General features: G+C 49.4%; 1 protein-coding gene across 3 annotated transcripts in view; it reads left to right on the forward strand.

Moving 5' to 3' along the window:
* The window catches only part of MYO9B (myosin IXB), a 139,446-nt gene that overhangs the window by 83,747 nt on the left and 39,817 nt on the right, over positions 1–15,882 (forward strand). For all 3 annotated transcript variants that reach the window (XM_025367239.1, XM_025367241.1, XM_025367240.1), the window contains exons 8-13: positions 49–138; positions 2,966–3,082; positions 3,599–3,733; positions 9,281–9,402; positions 13,819–13,960; positions 14,238–14,442. In XM_025367239.1, the coding sequence (XP_025223024.1) occupies positions 49–138; positions 2,966–3,082; positions 3,599–3,733; positions 9,281–9,402; positions 13,819–13,960; positions 14,238–14,442 (811 nt within the window). The remainder of the gene's footprint in view (positions 1–48; positions 139–2,965; positions 3,083–3,598; positions 3,734–9,280; positions 9,403–13,818; positions 13,961–14,237; positions 14,443–15,882) is intronic.

Genomic DNA, 15,882 nt, shown 5'->3' on the forward strand with positions numbered 1-15,882 from the left:
TGCCCTCCATCTCCCTTTTCCTTCTCCCTCTCCTTGACCTCCAAACAGGTAAAGCGAGAAATCTTGGTGGAGGTTCTGACCAAAAGAAAAACGGTGACCGTCAACGACAAGCTCATCCTTCCCTACAGCCTCAGCGAGGTGAGCGCTGCCCAGGCACTCACAGAGTGCCAGACCCCAAAACCCAAGCGGGAATGGTCTTTGGAAAGAGCTGGCGTGAGTGGGCCGTTCCTGTCCCTGAAATGCTAGAATGGAACCCAGGCAGTGCCTCTGATTGTCATGTGAGTTCAGGCCAGCCTGGGACACAAACCATGGCCCCCAGGCCAGAACTTGAGCCACATGCATTCATATCTGTGTTTCTATATGTTCCGTGTGTGTGCTGATTCTCACCAGCAGTAGTTGGCCAGATCCAGCCTTCCACCTGGTTTTGCTAATAAAGTTTTATTGGCACATGGCCATACCCATTCATTTACATACCACCCAAGACTGCTTTGGGACCATAGCAGCTAAGCAGAGCAGTTGCGACAGAGAACATCAGGCCCCAGAGCCAAAAATAATGACTCCCTGGTCCCTTCCAGAATAAAATTTGCCCATCCCTGGACTCTGGAACATGGCACTGACTACCCTTATGTAACTCCCAGCCTGTAAGTCTCAAGCCTGTGACTCTAAACCTTGTTAAGGTGCCTCCTTCTGGTTTTGCCCCAGCCTGGATGTTTTCTCTGTGCTGTATTTCTCTTGCATTTTTACATCTCCAGAGCAGGATCACTTGCAGCTTGTTTAACAATAGGAAAGTACCTAGTCACGATGGGGATTTTTAGCCCCCCACCCGATGGGAAGCTGCTGTGGCATTTCAAACAGGCACAGGGGACATTCTGAACCCACATGGGTCCAGCACACCACGTGATGTTGCCAGGAAGTTGCTGCACATCACCCAAGACCCGAGCAGCACTGGTGCCCCCAAGAAGCTCCATGCAGAGCCAAAGGCGCCAGGCAGCTCCATTTCCTTGACACCCAAGAAATGCAAAACGAAGGGGACACATTCTAGATCTTGTCTGCCGCTGAATACATCTGTCAGAGTTGCGACCTGAGTATGTGAAAAAAAAAAGACAATTTATTCTATATAGATTGGACCTTAAGAGCTTTTTTTTTTGAGATAACATCTCACTCTCGCCCAGGCTGGAGTGCAGTGGGACTATCTCGGCTCACTACACCCTCCTCCTCCCAGGTTCAAGTGATTCTCATGCCTCAGCCTGCTGAGTAGCTGGCATTACAGGTGTGCACCACGAGGCCTGGCTAATTATTTTTGCATTTTTATTTTTATTTTATTTTTGAAACAGAGTTTCGCTCTTGTTGCCCAGGCTGGGGTGCGATGGCACAATCTCGGCTCACTGCAACTTACGCCTCCCGGGTTCAAGCAATTCTCCTGCCTCAGCCTCCTGAGCAGCTGGGATTGCAGGCATTTGCCACCACACCCGGCTAATTTTGTATTTTTAGTAGAGACAGGGTTTCACCATGCTGGTCAGGCTGGTCTTGAACTCCTGACCTCAGGTGATCCACCTGCCTCGGCCTCCCAAAATGCTGGGATTACCGGCTTGAGCCACTGTGCCCAGACTGGTTTTTTTTTTGTTTTTTGTTTTTGTTTTTTTGCATTTTTAGTAGAGACGGGGTATCCACCCGCCTTGGCTCTCAAAGTACTGGCATTACAGGCATGAGCCACCACGCCCGGCCACAAAAGAGCTTTGATGCACACGGTGATAGCCACATGGTGCCCCTGGAAGAACAAGGGGCCTGAAGTTAGTTAGACCCTCCTTGCTGGTTCTACCACAATTGCACGCCCCACCCCCTCCCTGAGCCCAAGTTCCTCACTCAGCAGCAATTTTGGTTGCTCTGAGGAGTGTATGGAAAGGCCTCCGTGGCCATTCCAGAGGCCACTGGGTCTGTTAACGCCTCAGTGTGCAGGCACGTCCTCCAGGACAGGGGGAAAGGTGTGTGTTGGATGAGTTGAGTATTGACAGAGACCACCTTGGCTGGTTGCAGTGGCTCACGCCTGTAATCCCAACACTTAGGGAGGCCAAGGCAGAAGGATTGCTTGAGCCCAGGAGTTCGAGTCCAGCCTTGGCAACATAGTGAGACCCCCGTCTCCACAATAAAATTAAAAATTAAGGCCAGGCACGGTGGCTCATGCCTGTAATCCCATCACTTTTGGAGGCTGAGGTGGGCAGATCACTTGAGGCCATGAGTTCGAGACCAGCCTGGCCAACATGGCGAAACCCCTTTCTGCTAAAAGTACAAAAATTAGCCAGGCATGCTGGTGTGTACCTGTAATCCCAGCTACTCAGAAGGCTGAGGCTGGAGAACCGCTTGAACTCAGGAGGCAGAGGTTGCAGTGAGCCAAGACTATGTCACTGTACTTCAGCCTGGGTGACAGAACAAGACTCCACCTCAAAAAAAAAAAAAAGTAAAAATTAACCAGGTGTGGTGGTGTGCGCCTGTAGCCCGAGCTACAGAGGAGGCTGAGGCAGGAAGATCACTTGAGCCCAGGAAGTGGAGTTTGCAGTGAGCCAAGATTGTACTAATGCACTTCAGCCTGGACAACTGAGTGAGACCCTATGTCAAAAAAATATATATACCAAGGGCCATCTTGGCCAGGCACAGTGGCTCATGCCTGTAATCCCAGGACTTTGGGAGGCCAAGGCAGGCGGATCACCTAAGGTCAGAGTTTGAGACCAGCCTGGCCAACATAGTGAAACTCCGTCTCTAGTAAAAATACAAAAATTAGCTAGGTATGGTGGTGCGTACCTGTAATCTCAGCTACCTGGGAGGCTGAGACAGGAGAATCGCTTGACCCAGGAGGTGGAGGCTGCAATGAGCCGAGATCGTGCCACTGCACTCCAGCCTGGGCGGCAGAGCAAGAGTCCAGTGCAGGGCCTGCCGTGCTGGAGGTGAGCCACCCGCTCTGTGTCCATAGGCCATCACTGCCCGCGACTCCATGGCCAAGTCTCTGTACAGCGCCCTGTTCGACTGGATTGTGCTGCGGATCAACCACGCACTCCTCAACAAGAAGGACGTGGAAGAGGCAGTCTCGGTGAGTGCCCCCATTTCCTCCCTCAAGCCAGGTCAGGGGAGGCCACATCCTCACTACCAACATCCTTGGTGGGCAACCCAGAACATCTGGAGCCGAGGCATCTGTAGTCAAGAGGCTGTTTCCCCCAACAGGCAGGACCAGGAAACAGGACAGGCTACAAAATTCAGGCCCAGGGCAGAATGAAAACAGGGCCCCTTATTCAAAAACGACAGATTCTGACATGCACCTGTGGTCCCAGCTACTCAGGAGGCTGAGGCAGAAGGATTGCTTGAGCCCAGGAGGTCAAGGCTGCAGTGAGCTGTGGTGGTGCCACTGCACTCCAACCTGGGCAACAGAGCAAGACCCTGCCTCAAAAAAAAAAGTATGGATTCCATGCTGGTAATGGCAAAGTGTTCTGCCGAGCAGCGGGGACTCAGGACCTAACAGGTCACAGCCTGTAGAGCCAGCCCCTCTCATGAAGGCTGGCTCCCACGGGGGGCACCTGCGGGCAGTGACCATTTTCTCTGTCTCTCCCAGTGCCTGTCCATCGGGGTCCTGGACATCTTCGGATTTGAAGACTTCGAGAGGAACAGCTTCGAGCAGTTCTGTATCAACTACGCCAATGAGCAGCTACAGTATTACTTCAACCAGCACATCTTCAAGCTGGAGCAGGTGCGGAAAGGGCTTTTTTTGTCAATTTTTTGAACTTGGTAAACCAGACATCACGTGAAATTTACCATCTTAACCATTCGTAAATATTCAGTTCAGCGGCGATAAGTGCATTCACAGATTCGCAGTTATGCAAACACCACCACCATACATCTCCAGAACTCTTTCATTTTGCCAAACTGAGACTCTGTCCCCATGAAACACTCATTCCCCATTCCCCCTCCTACAAGCCCTGAACTCACCTTTCCACTTTTTTTTTTTTTTTTTTTTTGAGACAGGGTCTTGCTCTGTCACCCAGCTAGAGTGGTATAATCATAGCTCACTGCAGCCTCAAACTCCTAGGCTCAAGTGATCCTCCTTCCTCGGCCTCCCGAGTAGCTGAAACCACAGGTGCACACCACCATGCCTGGCTAATTTTTGTATTTTTCGTAGAGACGAGGTTTTGCCATGTTGCTCAGGCTAGTCTCGAACTCCTGAGCACAAACAGTCTGCCCACCTCGGTCTCCCAAAGTGCTTGGGATTGCAGTTGTGAGCCACCGGGCCTGGCCCATTCTACTTTCTGTCTCTGTCATTTTTTACTAAGTGCCTCATATAATTGAAATTAGACATTATTTATCTTTTTGTGACCAGCTTATTTCACATAGTATAAAGTCCTCGTGGGTCATCCACATGGTAGCATGTGTCAGAATTTCCTTCCTTTTCAAGGCTGAGTAATATTCCATTTTCTGGATGTACCACATTTTGTTCATCCATCCTTCAGTAGACACTTGGGTTGCTTCCAGCTTTTGGCTGTTGTGCATAATGCTTTTTTGAACATGGGTGTGCAAATATCTCTTCAAGACACTGCTTTCAATTCTTTCGGGTATATACCCAGAAGTGGACTTGCTGGATCGTATGGTAATTCTGTTTTTAACTTTTTTGAAGAACCACCATACTGTTTTCCATAACAGCTGCAGCATTTTATAAGGAAATACCATGTTGTTGCACACCCAGCCCAAAGGGAAAATAGAATGAGCTAGAACCGGAATCTCCCTGGAGGCCCAGATTGTTGGTGAACTTGCCGCAGAATTTTTCTCAGTCAGAAGGAAAATTTAAGAAAACCCACCCAGCTCGTGATGAGGCAAATGTCAGGGATGTTTTGAGCCACAGTTCATTTGGGGGCTTCTCTGTCCAAACAAAATCTTTTTTATGAGAGAGAAACAGGGCTGCTTTTTAAGGATTTGCTTAGCTCAAAGACATTGATAACCTCTCTGACGTGTCTTTTTTTTTTTTTTTTTTTTTTTGAGATGGAGTCTGTCTCTGTCGCCCAGGCTGGAGTGCAGTGGCACGATCTTGGCTCACTGCAACCTCTGCCTCCCTGGTTCAAGCGATTCTCCTGCCTCAGCCTCCCAAGTAGCTGGGACTACAGGCACGCGCCACCACGCCCAGCTAATTTTTTTGTGTTTTTAGTAGAGATGGAGTTTCACCCTGCTGGCCAGGCTGGTCTCAAACTCCTGATCTTGGGTAATCTGCCCACCTTGGCCTCCCAAAGTGCTGGGATTACAGGCATGAGCCACTGCGCCTGGCCCTGACATGTCTTTTCAAAGCTAAATAGTCAACCATCCTTATTCATGTCTTCTCCTTCACATTGATGATTCTGATGGGAAAATGAAACTGGCAGGCTTATGTAAATATCCAGCTGATTTTTCTATTAAGCTCTTTGGCGTGAATCATTAGGAGTGTAGCTGGTCAGAATTAAGTTGTGCAGGAAGGGTGACATACACACTAAATTGTGAAGACTTAGCTTGTGAGAAAAAAGAACATACACTGTCTCAGTAGCTCACTGCAGCCTTGAACACTGAGGTTTAGATGATCCTACCACCACAGCCTCCCAAGTAGCTGAGACTATAGTTGCACGCCACCACACCCAGCTAGTTTTTTGGTTTTATTTTTTGTAGAGACAGGGTCTTGCTATGTTGCCCAGGCTGGTCCTGAACTCCTGGCCTCCTACATTGGCCTCTCAGTCATTTTTTATGTCAATTACACGTTAACGTGATCACATTTTAGATATACAGGGTTAAATTAAGTGTATTATTAAAGTTAATTTTGAACTATACACAGAGGCACATATCTGTAGCTACTGAGGAGACTGAGGTGGGAGGATTACTTGAGCCCAGGAGGTCGAGGCCGCAATGAGCTACAGTTGTGCCACTGTACTCCAGCCTGGGTGGCAGAACGAGACCCTGTCTCAAAAAAAGAGAAAAATTAATTTCACCTTTTCTTTTACTTTTTACATGTGATTATTAGAAAATTTGAGGCTGGGCATCGTGGCTAATGCTAACAATACCAGTGCTTTGGGAAGCCAAAGTAAGAGGATTGCTTGAGGTCAGGAGTTCAAGGCTGCAGTGACCTATGGTCACACCACTGTACTCCATCCTGGGCAACAGAGCAAGACCCTGTGTCTTAAAAAAAAAAATTGAGACAGAGTTTCTGCCAAAAAATTTTATTTTATTTTATTTTATTTTATTTTTTATTTATTTTATTTTTATTTTATTTTATTTTTTGAGATGGAGTCTCGCTCTGTCGCCCAGGCTGGAGTGCAGTGGCGCAAATTCGGCTCACTGCAAGCTCCGCCTCCTGGGTTCACGCCATTGTCCTGCCTCAGCCTCCTGAGTAGCTGGGACTACAGGCGCCCACCACCACGTCTGGCTAATTTTTTTATTTTTAGTAGAGAGAGGGTTTCACTGCGTTAGCCAGGATGGTCTCAATCTTCTGACCCTGTGATCTGCCCGCCTCGGCCTCCCAAAGTGCTGGGATTACAGGCATGAGCCACCGCGCCCGGCCAAAAAATTTTTTTATTAACCAGGCATAGTGGCACATGCCTGTAGTCCTAGCTACTGGGGAGGCTGAGGCAGGTGGATCACTCCAACTCAGGAGTTTGAGGCTACAGTGAGCTATGATTGCACCACTGCTCTCCAGTGTAGGCAACACTATGAGACCCTGTCTCTTAAAAGAAAAAAACAAAATGTGAAGATTCCTGTTGGACAACATAGCTCTGGAGCAGGGGCCAGCAAACCACAGCCTATGGGTCAAATCTAGTCCCACAAATTGTCTTTATAAATAAAGGTTTATTGGCATTGGTTTACATTATCATCTGTGGCTGTTTTCACATCACGACTATTAGTTGCAGCAGACAGTATCTGGTTCATAAGGTGCTATCTGGCCCATTACAGAGAAAGTTTGCCAACCTCTAGATGGTTTAAAGTGTGATTTTTTTTTCTTTTTTTTCTTTTTTTTTTTATGAGACGGAGTCTTGCCCTGTCACCCAGGCTGGAGTGCAATGGTACAATCTCAGTTCAATGCGATCTCCACCTCCCAGGTTCAAGCAATTCTCCTGCCTCAGCCTTTCCAGTAGCTGGGATCACAGGCATGCGCCACCACGCCTGGCTAATTTTTGTATTTTTAGTAGAGACAGGTTTTCACCATGTTGGCCAGGCTGGTCTTGAACTCCTGACCTCAGGTGATCTGCCCGCCTCAGCCTCTCAAAGTGCTGGGATTACAGACGTGAGCCACCACGCCCAGCCCTTAAGTGTGATATTTAAAGCACCAAGCTGTGGTCAGTATTTGAGAATGTACATTCTTGTTTCCTGTTTACAATCATTTGTTTATCTAGTAAGTTTATATAACTATTAATGTATTCATATTGATGTACTCATATGCATTTTGTTATTGATATATTTATGTATATTTTTTTCACTTTTAAATTCAGGGGTACATGTGCAGGTTTGTTATGTAGGTGAACTTGTGTCATGGGGGTTTGTTGCACAGATTATTTCATCACGCAGGTGTTAAGCCTAATACCCATTAGTTATTTTTCCTGATCCTCTCCCTCCTCCCACCCTTCACCCCCAATAGGCCCCAGTGTGTGTTATTCCCCTCTGTGTGTCCATGTGTTCTCATCATTTGGTTCCCTCTTATAAACGAGAACATGCAATATTTGGTTTTCTGTTCCTGCGTTAGTGTGCTAAGGATAATGGCCTCCAGCTCCATCCATGTTCCTGCAAAGGACATGATCTCTTTCCTTTTTTATGGCTGGGTAGTATTCCTTGATGTATATGCACCACATTTTCTCGATCCATTAATGGGCATTTAGGTTACTTCCATTTCTCTGCTATAGCGTAGTGCTGCAAAGGATACATGCATGCAGATACATTTACATGTAAACATGCCTATTGATACACAAATACATTCCTACAGCGTGGGGATCCCTTATCCAAACTGCTTGGGACCAGAAGTGTCTCAGGTTTGGGATTTTTTCAGATTTTTCAATATTTGTATTATACTTACTGGTTGAACATCCCAAATCTGAAAACCCAAAATCTGAAATGCTTCAATGAGCATTGTATTTGAGCATCACATAACATTGGCAGTCCAAAAGTGTTGGATTTTTTTTTTTTTGCGGGGGGATGGAGTCTTGCTATATTGCCCAGGCTGTTCTCAAATTCCTGGGCTCAAGCCATCCTCCCGCCTCAGCATCCCAAGTACCTAGGACTACTGGTATGTGCCACTACACCTGGCTAGTTTTTTTTTTTTTTATGTTTTATTTTTTGTTGTTGTTTATTTTTTCTTTTTTTCTTTTTTTTTGAGACGGAGTCTTGCTCAGTCGCCCAGGCTGGAGTACAGTGGTGCGATCTCGGCTCACTGCAAGCTCCGCCTCCCGGGTTCACACCATTCTCCTGCCTCAGCCTCCTGAGTAGCTGGGACTACAGGCGCCCGCCACTACGCCCGGCTAGTTTTTTTTTTGTATTTTTAGTAGAGACAGGGTTTCACCATGTTAGCCAGGATGGTCTCGATCTCCTGACCTCGTGATCTGCCTGTCTCAGCCTCCCAAAGTGTTGGGATTACAGGCGTGAGCCACCGCGCCCGGCCTGTATTTTGTTTTTTGCATAGACAGGATCTTGCTATGTTGTCCAGGCGGGTCTTGAGCTCCCGGCCTTAAGCGATCCTCCCACCTCAGCCTCTCAGTTACTTTTTATGTCAATTACATGTTAACATGATCACATTTTAGATATATAGTATTAAATTAAGTGTATTATTAGAGCTTTTTTTTTTTTTTTTTTTGAGACAGAGTTTTGCTCTTGTTGCCCAGGCTGGAGTAGGACCAATGGCGCAATCTTGGCTCACTGCAACCTCCACCTCCCGGGTTCAAGTGATTCTCCTGCCTCAGCCTCCCTAGTAGCTGGGATTACAGGCATGTGCCACTGTGCCTGGCTAATTTTGTGTCTTTAGTAGACATGGGGTTTCACTCTGTTGGTCAAGCTGTTCTCAAACTCCTGACCTCAGGTGATCGACCTGCCTTGGCCTCCCAAAGTGCTGGGATTACAGGCGTGAGCCACCGTGCCCTGCCCTATTAGGGTTAATTGTAAGCCACGCATCAGTTTAAAAAGCTTCCGATTTTGAAGCATTTCAGATTTTCGGATTAGGGATACTCGACCTGTACGCAATACATATTATGTAGATATTACATATCTGGGAGATAAGAAACGTCCTGACCCCACATCACCCCTGCAGGAGGAGTATCAGGGCGAGGGGATCACGTGGCACAACATCGGCTACACAGACAATGTCGGCTGCATCCATCTCATCAGCAAGAAGCCCACGGGCCTCTTCTACCTGCTGGACGAGGAGAGCAAGTGAGTGTCCACACCCTGTCCCTCCCGGCACATCTGCACATGGGCACTGGGTCGGGTTCTGCAGCCCCCAGAGCCTTACCCCAAATCCAGACTTTCCCAAAAACTTCTTTTTATTTTTGAGACAGGGTCTCACTCTGTCACCCAGGCTGGAGTGTAGTGGTGCAATCATAGCTCACTGCAGCCTCGACCTCCTGGGCTCAAGTGATCCCCCGACGTGAGCCTCTCCAGTAGTTGCGACTACAGGGTCACACCACCATGCCCGGCTAATTTTTCTATTTCTTTGTAGCAACAGGGTTTCGTCACGTTGTCCAGGCTGGTCTCGAACTCTTGAGCTCAAGGGATCCTCCCGCCTCGGCATCCCAGAGTACTGGGATTACAGGCGTGTGCCACCACGCCAGGCCTTGTCCAGAGAACTTGTGTCTGTTCAATTTCACTTGACCACAAAACCCAAGCTTGTGTGTGCAAAATGCACAAACACCTCACTGTGAAAACATCAACACATGTGATTAATTTGTACACTTGAGGCACATCCACCAGGAATTTTCAGCAAAGGATTATGGGCCTGTGTCTAGAAAATAGAGATGGGGACCGGGCATGGTGGGGCATACCTGTGGCCCTAGCTACTCAGGAGGCTGAGGCAGGAGGATCCCTTGAGCCTAGGAGGTCGAGGCTGCAGTGAGCTGTGATCGTGTCACTGCACTCCAGCCTGAGCAATGGAGCAAGAGACAGGATTGGTAAGTTCTTGCAAAGGGCAGTACAGTGTGTGGAACTGGGACCCAGATGCTGCCGGGCTCTGAACTCACTTCTGAGCCTTCCACACTCATCCCCGCAGTCCACAGGGCACCGTGAAGGCAGACAGGGAGGTCAATAAGGCGCCTCATGCTGGGTCACCCAGTTGTAGTCACTGAAGTCACGTGACATGTACTGAACTACTTTCCTGTGGCTCCCCTAAGGAATCACTACAAGCCAGGTGGGCTCTTGAGTCCAGGAGTTTAAGACCAGCCCGGGCAACATAGAAAGAGTCCATCTTGGCCGGGCACAGTGGCTCACGCCTGTAATCCCAGCACTTTGAGAGGCCAAGGCAGGCAGATCACCTGAGGTCAGGAGTTGGGAGACCAGCCTGGCCAACATGGTGAAACCTTGTCTCTACTGAAAATACAAAAATTAGCCAGGCATGGTGGCGGATACCTGTAATCCCAGCTACTCGGGAGGCTGAGACAGGAGAATCACTTGAACCTGGGAGGCGGAGGTTGCAGTGAGCAGAGATCGAGCCACTGCACTCCAGCCTGGGTGACAGACAAAGACTCTGTCCCAAAAAAAAAAGATTCCATCTCTACAAAAAAATTTTTAACCAGCCTGGCCAACATGGCAAAACCCCATCTCTACTAAAACTACAAAAATTAGCCAGGCATAGTGGCGGGTGCCTATAATTCCAGCTACTTGGGAGGCTGAGGCAGGAGAATCGTTTGAACCCAGGAGGTGGAGTTCTTAAAACCACAGGAATCTATTATCTTACGATTCTGGAAGCTGGAAGTCTAAAGTCAAAGTGTCAGCAGAGCTGTGCTGCCTCCAGAGGCTCCAAGGGAGGACCCTTCCTTGCCCCTTCCAGCTTCTGGGGGTCCAGACTTTCCTTGGCTTTTGACCACATCACTCTAGTCCCTATCTCCCTCTTCACATGGACTTCTTCCCTGTGTGTCTCCATCTCTCATCTCTCAGTCCTGTCTCCTCCTCTTTTTTTTTTTTTTTTTTTTTTTTTTTGAGACAGGCTCTTGCTCTGTTGCTCAGGCTGGAGTGCAGTGGCACAGCCTTGGTTCACTGCAGCCTCGACCTCTCAGGCTCCCATCCTCCTGCCTCAGTCTTTCAAGTGCCTGAGACTATAGGCATGCACCACCACACCCAGCTACGTTTTATTTTATTTTATTTTATTTTATTTTATTTTATTTTATTTTATATTTTTTGAGACAGAGTCTCTGTCACCCAGGCTGGAGGGTAGTGGCACCATCTTGGCTCAAGTTAATTGGTGTCATCTCAGCTCAGTATAACCCCCACCTCCCAGGATCAAGCGATTCTCGTGTCTCAGCCTCCTGAGTCGCTGAGATTACAGGTGCCTTGCCACCATGCCCAGCTAATTTTTGTATTTTTAGTAGAGATGGGGTTTTTTCACCATGTTGGCCAGGCTGGTTAAAAATTTTTTTGGTAGAGATGGAATCTCCCTATGTTGCCCGGCTAGTCTTGAACTCCTGGGCTCAAGCGATCCTCTCACCTTGACCTCCCAAAGTGCTGGCACCACAGGTGTGAGCCACTACACCTGACCCTGTCTCCTCTTTTTAGAAGGACACTATCCATATGGAACTAGGTCCCACGCTGATGACCTCATCTTAACTAATTACACCTGCAAAGACCCTATTTTCCAAATAAGGTCACATTCAAAAGTCGGTGGAGGGGGTTAAGATATGGACATACTGTTTTATCAGCAACTCTATCAGACCCATCCCTTGCCAGTGACATCTCTAAGGGACTAGCCAGAGTCTCAAATGAATCAGGCACATCCCCTGCCTCAAACCTAGTCCCTGTCCAGGACAGGGGGACAGACACATCCCTTTGAGGCTGGGGTCCAGGTAGAGAATGTTCAGATAAGAGAAGAGCATTTGGGCCAGATGCAGTGGCTCCCACCTTGAATTCCAACACTTCAGGAGGCCAAGGTGGAGGATCACTTGAGACCAGGAGTTAAAGACTAGACTGGGCACCATAGTGAGACCCCCATCTCTACAGAAAAATAATAAATAAACTAGCTGGGCACAGTGGCATGCACCTATAGTCCCAGCTACTCAGGAGGCTGAGGCAGGAGGATCACTTGAGCCCAGAGAGTCAAGACTACTGTGAGTTGTGATTGCACCATTGCATTCTAGCCTGGGCAACAGAGCAAGACCCCAACTCTAAAAATTAAAAAAAAAAAAAAGTAGAGACAGCAGCAGGAGGAGCTACATCATCACAACCAGGAAACTCCCAGGGCCAGATCAGGGGAAGCCCATGAGGCAGGGCCTAGCCCAGCAGGCTCAGGTCTCTTTACTTAAAATCTTGCTATTTTTGCTCATCATGGAATTTTTTGTTTCTTTTTGCACATTGATTTAGATTTTCTGAAACAGTGTGCTAAAATATTACCTATCTCAATGACTGAGGGTTTTGGGGGACACTCAAGGCAGATGCCTCACACTCCAGATACCCTGTTTACGGTCCTGGAAATGATACGTTTCGTAGCTACAGACTCTCCCCTCCTTGGCCCTGTTAATACGGAGCCCCCGATGAAAATACAGGCATTCCGCTGCCTGTGTTTTCAAAAGTAGGGCCAGGCTCAGGCAGCGTTTGCCAAACCAACAACATCATTTCCCTCCTGGGAGGTAGAAGCAGTCAGGTACAAGGAGTCCCTTATTCTGCCCCCACAACCTCCCCCTCCCCGGAGCACAACAGAGCCCTGCTTCATCCTCCTCTCCCAGCCTCTCCTTCCAACTGTGGTGCAGGAGAAGGACCCCCTGTCCAACGTATGGCATTCAGGTACAAATGGCTCCAAGACCAGAAGTCACCCGGGCCCGAGATTATTCTTAGGAGCTGCCTACGATGGGTAACAGATCCAGACCTCCCACAGGACAGACTTTGCAGATGCCACCAAGCCTGGTCAGCGACCTCTCTCCAAGCCCCCTAGAAAACAGCCATGTGGGGACAAAGAGAGTGAGCCACCCAGACTCAGGCACTGAGCTACTCAATGTTAATTCTGCAACCCTGGCTGGGCATGGTGGCTCACGCCTGTAATCCTAGTCCTTTGGGAGGCTGAGGCAGGAGGATTGCTTGAGGCCGGGAGGCTGAGGCAGGAGGATCGCTTGAGGCCAGGAGTTCAAGACCAGCCTGGGTAACATAGCAAGACCCCTTCTCTTAAAAAAAGAAAAACATTGTACTATAGTCCCAGCTACTCAGGAAGCTGAGGCAGGAAGATCCCTCAAGCCCAGGAAGTCAAGGCCACAGTGAGCTGTGATCGTACCACTACACTCCAGCCTGGGCAACAGAGTGAGACCCTGTCTCCAAAGGAAAAAATATGTTTTTGTTTTAAAAATCCTGAAGCCTTGAGAGCATCACTTCACCCTCAGCCTCCTTGTACCAGGCTGCGGCTACGCCTGCTGACGCAGAGAGCAGAGTCCCCCCCTCCGCCGGCATGTTTGGCATGAGGCAGGCAGGCTCACTGTCATTCCTTCTTTTCTTCGCTCCTTCACCCACCCCTCTGCTCACAGAGCCCTGTGCCAATTCACTGCTCTGCCCACCCCATGCACCCACCCACCTTGCCCACCAGGGGTCTGCAAGGTAAAATACACAGCAGGTAAATCAGCCGCTGTTCATGCCTGCAAAGGTTCCGTGTTCTGTTCCCAGCTTCCCCCACGCCACGAGCCAGACCCTGCTGGCCAAGTTCAAGCAGCAGCATGAGGACAATAAGTACTTCCTGGGCACCCCGGTCATGGAGCCAGCCTTCATCATCCAGCACTTCGCAGGGAAGGTGAAATATCAGATCAAGGTAGGTGTCTGCCCATCACCGTTGGCGGAAGCCTGAGGGAAGCCATAGTCAGCCCAGAATTCCACGTGGGAGGATCCTCCTGTGGCCAAGGTTCTAGGGTGCTCAGAACCCACCGCGAATCCCCAGCTCCAATGCCCAAGACTCCATAGCTCAAGAACTGCCATTTGCACTTAGGATGGACCCCACCCCACCACCAGCCCTTCCTGCGCCAGCCCCGGGTCTTTGGTAGGCACTGGTGACTATCCCTGAGTGACCGCCCACATCCATCCCCCACCAGGACTTCCGGGAGAAGAACATGGACTACATGCGGCCAGACATCGTGGCCCTGCTGCGGGGCAGTGACAGCTCCTACGTGCGGGAGCTCATTGGCATGGACCCTGTGGCCGTGTTCCGCTGGGCCGTGCTCCGGGCCGCTATCCGGGCCATGGCCGTGCTTCGGGAGGCCGGACGCCTGCGGGCCGAGAGGGCCGAAAAGGCTGCAGGTGGGAGCTGGGGCGTGAGCCCACACAAGCGTCACTGTCGAGAGGGGGGCACATCCTGAGTTCGTCTTAAAGTGAACAGTTCATTGGCATTTAGTACATGCATTATGTTGTGCAAACGCCACCTGTCTACCTGCAGTGTTCCCATCACCCTGAACAGAAACTCGACCTGCGAGTGTAATTTAACCTCAGGGCATGCCCTCAGCAGCTCCATCCGGCCTCTCCTTTGCTAATGATGCCTCCTGATCCGCTGGCCCTGGGAGTTTGCTGATTGTGATAATGTAACTCTTCCTAGTGCCCTCCCTCTTCTTTCTCTCTCTCTCTCTCTCTCTCTCTCTCTCGCTCTTTTTTTGTTTTTTAAGAGACAGGGTCTCTCTCTCTTGCCTAGGCACTAGTGTAATGACGCAGTCTTGGCTCAGTGCAACCTCCGCCTCTCCGGTTCAAGTGATTCTCCTGCTTCAGCCTTCCAAGTAGCTGGGACTACAGGCGACCGCACCAGGCTAATTTTTGTGTTTTTAGTAGAGATGGGGTTTCGCCATGTTGGCCAGCCTGGTCTCAAACTCCTGACCTCAAGTGATGCACCTGCCTCTGACTCATGAAGTGCTGGGATTACAGGTGTGAGCCACCGCGCCCGGCCTCAGCCTCTTCTCTTATCTGGACATTCTCTACCGGAAACCCAGCCTCAAAGGGACATTTCTGTTCCCCTGTCCTAGACAGAGATGGTTTGAAGCAGGAGGTGTGCCTGATCCACTGAAGACTTGGGTCAGCCCTATAGAGTTGCTGATAGAAGGACGGCAGAAAGCTATGTCCTCATTTTTCCCAAAGCAACCTGAGGCCTGCATGGTTGAGTGGCTCACCCGGGTCTAAGGGCTCCGACTTTCCGTCCTCAGCTTCAGTTTCAGTTATCAGCTGTGGCTTCTGTCTCCGGAAGGGGCTTGATGAAAAGGAGGAAGGATAAAGCTTTCATGAGAAATAGGAAATAGACAGTGCTCTGTTTTGGGGATCCAAAACTTCACAGTTAACCCGACTTTGCCCACATTTGAGTGATGAGCTGCTTTTTGTGTGTGTGTGTGTGTGTGTGTGTGGAGACGGAGTCTCACTCTGTTGCCCAGGCTGGAGTGCAGTGGCGCAATCTTGGCTCACTGCAAGCTCCGCCTCCCGGGTTCATGCCGTTCTCCTGCCTCAGCCTCCAGAGTAGCTGGGACTACAGGCGCCTGCCACCACACCCGGCTAATTTTTTTTATTTTTAGTAGAGAAGGGGTTTCACTGTTTTAGCCAGGATGGTCTTGATCTCCTGACCTCGTGATCTGCCCGCCTCAGCCTCCCAAAGTGCTGGGATTTCAGGCGTGAGCCTGGCTGATGAGCTGCTTTTTAAGATCGGTCTACTAGACACAGTGGCTCACGCTTGAAATCCCAGCACTTTGGGAGGCTGATGCAGACGAT

Source organism: Theropithecus gelada, chromosome 19, assembly GCF_003255815.1.
Source record: "Theropithecus gelada isolate Dixy chromosome 19, Tgel_1.0, whole genome shotgun sequence".
Taxonomy (NCBI): domain Eukaryota; kingdom Metazoa; phylum Chordata; class Mammalia; order Primates; family Cercopithecidae; genus Theropithecus; species Theropithecus gelada.